This window comes from Haplochromis burtoni, unplaced genomic scaffold, assembly GCF_018398535.1.
Source record: "Haplochromis burtoni strain Fernald_Lab_line unplaced genomic scaffold, NCSU_Asbu1 Contig_2702, whole genome shotgun sequence".
Classification (NCBI taxonomy): Eukaryota; Metazoa; Chordata; class Actinopteri; order Cichliformes; family Cichlidae; genus Haplochromis; species Haplochromis burtoni.
In genome coordinates, this window is record NW_024585063.1 from 2,024 (window position 1) to 10,426 (window position 8,403).

Sequence of the window (8,403 nt, forward strand, 5' to 3'; positions counted from 1 at the left end):
CTGAATCAAATGATTAGTTCATTACCAGCCCTCTGGAGAACTTCAAGACATGTTGAGGAGGTCGTTTAGCAATTTAGATCAGCTGTGTTGGATCAAGGACACAACTAAAACCTGCAGGACACTGGCACTCGAGGCCTGGAGTTGCCCACCCCCGGTCTAGAAGGTCTTCCAAAGGGATTTCCAGCTTAGTTTAATAATGACTTTTGGAAACCCCTCTTTGACGTGAGAACAAAGACGAGCAAACTAGTCATGGAGCCTATCACAGCTGTCTTAGGGCAACAGGTAACCAGTCTGTTGTATGGCTAACATATAGAGACAGACAACCATTTATACCTATGGGCAATTTAGAATCGACAATGAACCTAACAGCACTAACTGCATGTCTTTGGGAGGAAGCCAGAGTACCCAGAGAGAAACATGGGAAGAACATGAAAACTCCACACAGAGAGAGCCTGGCTTGATTGTGGACTTGAACTCAACCGTGCTAATCAATGTGCCAAAATGCTGCCTGAAAAAAATATGATTATATTGGCAAATTAATGGGAAGAAATGGAATATCAAACAGAATGAATGCAATGAAAATGTGTCAATTAATGTACATTTATTTGCATTAATCAAGTATTTCTTCAAAAAAGTTTTAGGCACACTGTGTATTTGACTTAATTTTTTTTTCATATCTTGCAAAAATATATCAAACCACCAATCAGTGCCTCATTTATGAGAAGCTTATGAGCTGAAATACAACCAGAAATCATGCGTTTGTCTTACCTCAAATGGTTTCATATGGGTCCGCACTCAGTCAGGGAATTCCCTGTTAAAGTTTCATTTTGAGCAGCATAAATAGCCGGTACAGGGACAAAACGAAAGTGTTGACTACACAGCAGTGAAGCAAAGATGATGTCCCTCTTCCTGATTGTTTTTTGTTTATTCAAAGGTAAGTCTCTCTAAACGCAGCTCCTTTAAATTATTATTTGCTATTATTATATTAATCATAATAACATGATATACAGTTTTACAACCGTGCATTTTTATGGTTTTATGATCCAGATCACATTAATTTGACTTTTAATATGCAGAGGGAAATGTATTATTATGTATTAGACCATTTAAACAGTTCTACCTGGATTTTAAAGTAAAAATGCAAAAACAGAAAAACAGTGCGAGTTGTATTTTGGTGAAATTTACAGTTTATATAGGAGTTTATTTGTCAGGTCTGTTCCTTTTTACTGTGCTGTATTACTGAGTAGCATAAAAGCGTTTTTTTCCCTATCGAGTCTGCACTTATTTACATTCAGCTTCCATTATTTTCAGCCTCGGCTTCACTCAGTCTACATGGAGACACAACAGCTGAGTACGGCAGTGATGCGCACTACAGGTGCGCGCTGTCAAACTCCACAGGTGCGCTTGTTTGTTTTTTAAATTATTATTATTATGAATTCTATTATTCAGTTGTTGTCCTCGCCCAGATCCTAATCTCTGAGCTGCTGATGTTATCCAGAACATTAGTTAAATGTTAACACAGTCTATGCAGGGTGCTTACTGGATTACCTTTTGGCTTTTACCGGCAGGTGTGCTGCAGGTTACTTGGCAAAGGTTCGTCAAGGGGACAGTGGAGGACATGGCAACATACAGCGAGCGCTTTGGAATAGATGTAAAAACGCCCTACCGTGGAAAAGTGCTCGTTACGAAAGAGTCTTTCAGCCCTTCGGCGATCAAACTGACGAATCTCACATGGGAGGATGAGAGTTGTTTATCCTGCGCCTTTAACATCTTTCCTGGCGGCTCAAAAAGAAGCCAGATTTGCCTCAAAGTGCAAGGTAGATTGCTGCAAACCCATTCATATGAACGGACATTATAAGTAACCTCTGAAATTGAGAGAGCCGTTATGTTAAGAAAAAAATAGAGCCAGCTTTTTTTTTTCTTTTTCTTTTTTGTTAAAGAGAGGAAAAAATCCTGACCTTTATTATTACTGTTACTTGTGACATTAAGCTGGCTGCAGTTCTCAAACTGATCAATATTTAATTTGTCCGTAAAGGGATATCAAAGGTGAACACAATGCACCACGCAAAGCAAGATGGAGAAGTTGTGTTTAGCTGCTCCGCCACAGGCAAACCAGCTCCCACCATAGAGTGGGACCTTTCAGATGGAGCCGCAATCGCAGAAGAACCACAGACGGTGACAGTAAAAAACAGCGATCACACGTTCAACGCCAGCAGCAACATAACTGTGAAAGTACCTCCCGGTTGGCGTGGACACGCGGCGTGTGTTCTGAACCGTGGAAAAATTGGAGAGAGGGAAGAGAGGATCGCTTTCTCCTCCTCTGCATCGGCGGACGGGGATGAGCAGAGAGGTATGCACGAGTCATTTTATGTAACCGCATTTATGTATAACACTGGCGTAATGCTTGGAAACAAAATATTCCTAATAAATGAACACGCGCTGGGAGTTCATTCTAATCATCTCATTCAAGCGTAGGTGGAGTTTACAGGGGAAAAGACTTCCATGAAACTATTACTAAATATCTAACTATCGGGAAGTGAAGAGTGAAATTATGAGACAGAGTTTTGAGTGACACCTTAGCTGTGGTTGTTTAGAAAATGATGCAGGTAGGAAGTCCCTGTGGTGATCTGGTCCCAGCTTCCTGGAACGTTCCCAGCAGAGTGCGCACTGACTGAAAGTGATGTCACTCCTCCACCACAGCCTGCCCAGAGTGTGATATTTGGATGCAAATCTTGCTTAAACAGGTTTTGTGTTCTATTTGGTGCTAATCAAACTAAAACATAGACTACTGTTTGTGATTAAGAGCTAACAGGAAGATTCAGACTCACTAAACTTCGTCATTTTTGTTTGTTTGTTTGTTCCTTTTTTCACTTATCAGGAACGCAGGAATTCCCTGAAATTCCAAGTCATGTTAAATCCATTTCCTGATGACTTGGGACAAACTGCGTGACAATGAAGCAGTCAAGGAGTGTCGCACTAGAAAGATAACAAACAAAAGTGACTAAGAGCAGACTGAGTGAATGCTATGCTGTGAGTCAGCTGATGCTTTCAGTACGGCGATGACGCCAGTTTCGCTTCTGGCGAGTTAAAAAAAAAACCACGTCACGATACAGTGAGTGGTGCTGATGAGCTGTAGCTCTCTGGGGAGGTCATCTGACGGATGATGGACATTAGTCGTTTGGCTTTAACAGTAAATGTGTGACCATGTAAATCCCCCCCCCCTCCCCCTTTCCTCTTTCAGAGAAGCGTCAGTCATTTTGTTTCTGGCACAAACTAACCAGGTGCTCTTTGTCTCCCGGGACAGGACCGTCTCCGTCAGCGATCGCACTGATCTGCATCACTATAATTGTTTGCTGTATAGCTGTTGCAGTGTATGTGATTAAAAGGTGAGTTTTTAGTGCTGTTTTATAGCATCTTGGGCAGTTACTTAACAGATGAGCCAGCTGATAAACGGTTTTCTTTTTATTTTCTCTTTCTTTCTAGGAGTTCTAGGAAGCACAACCAGAGAGAAGGATCATGTTCCATGCATGCATAACCAATGTTAGACTTTCTAGCTGCCTTTTGCGATGCAAGCATTACAAACCCCTTTCCTTTGTGAATTAAGGTCAGGCATTGGCAGGTAGCTTCAAACTTTCACATGCGTGGACCTGTCCATTGACATTTCTTATGAACTGCGCTACTCAGCACTTTAATGTCATCGAGCTTTGAGCAAAACATGTTTCATCCGACTCTGAATGTAAAAAAAATTAAAATACACAAATATCATGGAGAAGAAGCGGTGCAAAGCCACAAGGATGTGATAGGAAGCAATCAGCTCGGGGCGGGAATTTGGCATGCGAGAACATTTAAGCAGTAAACCTGTGTGTGTGTATGTGTGTGTGTGTGTGTGTGTGTGTGCTGTGTGTGTGTGTGTGTGTGTGTGTGTGTGTGTGGCTGAGGTTTGTGTGGAAGTAAGGAAATACCCCGTAGGCGGTATTACACTGGGGCTGTGCTGCCATCTAGTGGTCCTATCAGGGAATACAGTGAGGCACAGACGGATGCAGGGTCCACATGGCTCACATGAGGCAACTCAAGGAAACGTTCCTAGCAAATCTGAACAAATACCTCAACAAAATAATTTCTATGTTTAAATGTTATGTAGTAAATGTGTACTTTCAGTTTGGCACTTTTCTGGCAGTTTGCACTCCAGTGTTTGTACTATTATTAAATATTATTTTAAGTAATACAGTGCAGTCAGTATGCAAATGTGCTGGCATTTAGCTTAAATGCATTTAATTTACATTTAAGCTACATGCCAGCTTTAGCTGTGGTGAAATGAATGTGAGTTAGTCCCAGTCTTTATTATGTGTTAACTTGTGGTGTGGTTATCCTAAATGTTTGCACTGATGTATCTTTAATAATTTATTTTCAAATATTATTTATTGTTGAACTAATTAAATGTGTCTAAACCGTGTGTCTGATTTCATTTGTACAATATTTCTTTCATTTTTTCTTTTCTTTTCTTTTTTTCTTTTTTTGCTTGAAAGGGCTCTGGTTGGGCTGAAAATATACTGTAATTTATGACATACAGCTTCTTTGGGATCCTTGTGATAAACCTACAATTTGCAAACCAAAACAAGGATTTTTCTTTTTCTTTACTTACCTGTCATAAAGACTTTCAGTCCAGGTTAAACATAATTTGTTGAAACACATACAGATCTAGAAAGGAAACATGTTTGTGTTAACACCATTAACACAAAAACTGATCATTATGATTAGAAGTAACTGTAGTAGCTGTAGTAATAATGGTAGTAGTGGCAGAATCCTCCCTTAGTTACGCTGCAATAGCTCTAGGCTGCTGGGGGCTTCCCATGATGCACTGAGTGTTTCTTCTTTTCCCCTATTTATGTGTTTATACACCTCTCCGCATTTAATCATTAGTAATTAATAATCCCTGGCTCTCTTGCACAGTGTGTCTTTTGTCTTGTCTCCCTCATCTCACTCCCAACCGGTCGCAGCAGGTGGCTGTCCCTCCCTGAGCCTGGTTTTGCCAGCAGTTCCTGTTAAAAGGGAGTTTTTATTTCTCACTGTTGCCAAGTACTTGGTCAAAGGGGTCATATGAATGTTGGGTTTTTTCTTTAAACTGAGTTGAGTAATAGTAGAAGTATTTAGTCAATCATATAGTACTTTGGGTGGACTATACCACTAAAATGGAAGGGGAAAACCAGACTGACACATATTTTAAACTGGGAATAAGACTGTGCTTGTTAAATAGCCTTTGTTTATTGTATAATAATATTCACATATTATCTTTTTGTCTTAGGGTTTTTACTCAGTTGTTAGTTTATGTGTTTCCATGGTGACCTGATGAACAATTTACCTGAAACTGAGTTCAGTACAATTTGAATTTTTGGCGGCACAGTATGAAACTATGTTAATTCCGTTTTTATATCTTGGAGTCCTTGACAAATATGAGAAGTTGTATCTTAATAAAACAAATGTATATATGACGATATGGGAGTTAGGTATTTTAGTTATAGATGGGAAAGTTAAAATTTTTTAGTGATGATCATCATGGTGAGCTGGCATGTTAGAGAGTTTAATGGTGCAACCTTGTACAGTATAAACATATATTTTCTCACCTCGTGTGGTGTAATTTGTTTAAATAGGCCTCACTCAAGGAATAGCCTGCATTAGCAGGTTAATTTTTAATTGTTAATTTCTAATGCGATTTAACCATAGTACTAAACGTGAATGTATTACTCCGATTGGTGGTGATATATCAATAATGCGCGAATGTAGCAACAGCAAGTTCATTGTGGGAATAAACGCATTCTACCAAGAGTAGCAAAAATTAGCAGATCAAAAACAAGCAAAGCTAAAGGTAGAAGAACAGAAGAGAAGGACAGAAACACTATAGTGAAGGTGCAACTTTTACACATGCGTTTCCTCTCCAGAAATGAGACATGTCAATGAGAGGAAGCAGTTTTGTTGAGCACCAGAAATATGTGGGGTACATATTGAGATGACAGGAGTGACTACAACAACGCTTCCACCTGATATAAGTCTTGTGTCTGTCTCAAGGCAGGATCTAACCTCTGTATAAGCTCTTTCCCTCATGCGCACCATCACTGTGTTGTTTTACTATTTCACTGTTTAGAGATTCCCAAATGATCCTTCAAAGATCTGCAGGTTTTTGTCTCTATGGAAGCAAATTCTTTCAACAGTGTCAAGGTCCTTGCTAAAAAAGTCCTCCTGCCAGGGCATGCGTTACCTGCATGGGAGGAGCATGACTCCCCCAGGGGCCAATAGCCAATCAGAGTGCACACCCGTTCTCTCCTTGCTGTGTCTCCCTGCAGGCAAGTTATGGACTTGGATTGAATCAGACTAAGGCGGGTGTTGTGCCAAAACGTGATTGTCTTCCAAAAACTGATTTCCGGTATTTGCCAATTTTTAAGTGGACAAAAGGGAGCTGATTGATTATAATGTAAGTACAATAACACAGTTACAAAGATACTTGAGAAACAGGTAAATCTTTAATTTTGTATATAACCCCTTTGTAATACCTGTTCACCAAAGTCTATTTAGCAACATATGTAACGATATTACACATAAAAACACACAGAAACATTGAAAATCAGTTTTTTGCACAACACGTGCAAGTGTGCCTTCATAGACCCAGTAAGTCACATTGGGAACGTATTTTATTTCTGTTGCTGTCATGTATCAATGTAAACAGCTGTTATTATTGCCTTGTGTGTTAGCAGCTATGCTGTAGGTAAGTAAGTTGTCGCCTGGCTCCACAGGATGTTCCTTATTTATAAGTTGTTTCAGTTGTTGCCGAGAGTTAATGTTCACAAAGATTTTACCTGATGGAGTTACTAAGTTAGTATACGAGTTTGTTCTTGTTTATAAAGCCTGCGTAAACCTGGCGGCCTTTGAGTGAGTAATTGTGTCCACTAGAGGGTGGTGTTGACTCATAAATGAGGGAATTGGCTTAACCCTGGAGGACACTGTTGGTTTCCCTAGAAAACAAATGGGGTCGGCTCTGACCCCATGGGTTCTCCAGGGTTAAATTGATTATGATTCTGTGTTTATGCCATCCTGTTATGTTGTTATGATAAGCTCTTTTTCTGGTTCTGTTCATTTGTAATCTGGTATGGTGTTCTCTGTAATACTGAAGTGTGAGAAATGCTAAACATTATATTATTTCTTATTTGTATTAATTTCAGACACACATCCTTACTTGCCAACGAGAGTGTGTTTGACGTGGGCTCGTGGTAAATAAAGTTCTTCCACTCTGACGTCATTCCCCGTCTCTGACCGGACGTTATTACCAGCGAAGGGTACAGAATCACGTTTCAGAGATAGTGGTCCAGGGCGTCCGCTATAACAGTCTTCCTTGAGCTCTGTCACTACTGCCTGGTTAAAAAATTCAATGACTCAATCAATCTGTTGCTGCTTCATAGGTTTTCAGGTTAATATTTCCTTCTCGACTGTCTTTTTCTTTAAGGAATCAGGATTTCAGTCATCATATCCTGTCTGTGTTGTTGGTCATCAGCTGCTCTCATCTCTGTCGGGCTTAGGAAGAAATCTCAGGATAAGTACTTCTCTTAAAATTGCTTATGTACCTTTTATTTATCAGCTAATTCAGATGATAAAAGTTTGCGATGATCACTCTTTATCATCCTTTGATTTACACCTATAAAGTGAAATCATTCCTTTTGAGTCTCTGATAAGTTGTGACATTTGAAATTTTTTAAACTTATTTCTGGAGTTTCTTTTATTCTTCTATTTCCTTTCTAATCTGGTGTGAATTGCAAATATCAGGCAAACTCTTGATTGTGCAATATCAACAGTGTACCGCTACATTATTTTATTTTATTTTATTTTATTTTATTTTATTTTATTTTATTTTATTTTATTTTATTTTATTTTATTTTATTTTATTTTATTTTATTTTAACAATTCAGGACACTTTCTGTCAGTTGAAAATCAGCTCTAAAAGCAGACAGCTTTTAGATATTAGCTTGTTACTGTTGTTACTTGAAAATGTTTTTTCAGTTTTTACATCATGGGTGAGGGAACTTGACTGCTAAAAAAGCGGCAGTTCCTTTACTTTAATTAATATTATGAAGAAGTTGAGTTCAGTAGTTGAATTATATTCAAGGCTTTATTCAACAATCCTGTGTAACACATGTGTGTTAGGCAGGTTGTATAGAAAAACGTGGTCAGATTCATGCTTCTGATTGGCAGGTGACACCTGGTTGCACTTTCTGTTAGCATTCAGCTTTGTGTTCTGTAACTACAGGGGTTCAACAAACAATTGCAACGCATCACACTGATGTCTTCGGAAGTTTATTTTTCTCTCTCTCTTATTTTCTTCAGGCATTGTGAAAACTGAAGAAAACACAAAGTTTACAA

At 39.0% G+C, this 8,403-nt stretch overlaps 1 protein-coding gene and 1 long non-coding RNA gene across 2 annotated transcripts; both read left to right on the forward strand.

The window, feature by feature from the left end:
• Nucleotides 1-801: 801 nt before the first annotated feature.
• On the forward strand, nt 802-3,807 carry LOC102291350 (OX-2 membrane glycoprotein). The gene is made up of 6 exons (XM_005953012.3): nt 802-934; nt 1,312-1,398; nt 1,569-1,817; nt 2,036-2,350; nt 3,305-3,386; nt 3,484-3,807. Exons 1-6 carry the CDS (start codon nt 895-897, stop codon nt 3,533-3,535), a joined length of 825 nt encoding a protein of 274 aa, XP_005953074.1. The 5' UTR covers nt 802-894; the 3' UTR covers nt 3,536-3,807.
• A 70-nt stretch (nt 3,808-3,877) lies between these two features.
• Nucleotides 3,878-8,397, forward strand: LOC121813810. The gene is made up of 3 exons (XR_006053898.1): nt 3,878-6,466; nt 7,212-7,325; nt 7,493-8,397. It is a non-coding gene; the product is annotated as an uncharacterized LOC121813810 (long non-coding RNA).
• The last annotated feature ends 6 nt before the right edge of the window (nt 8,398-8,403 follow it).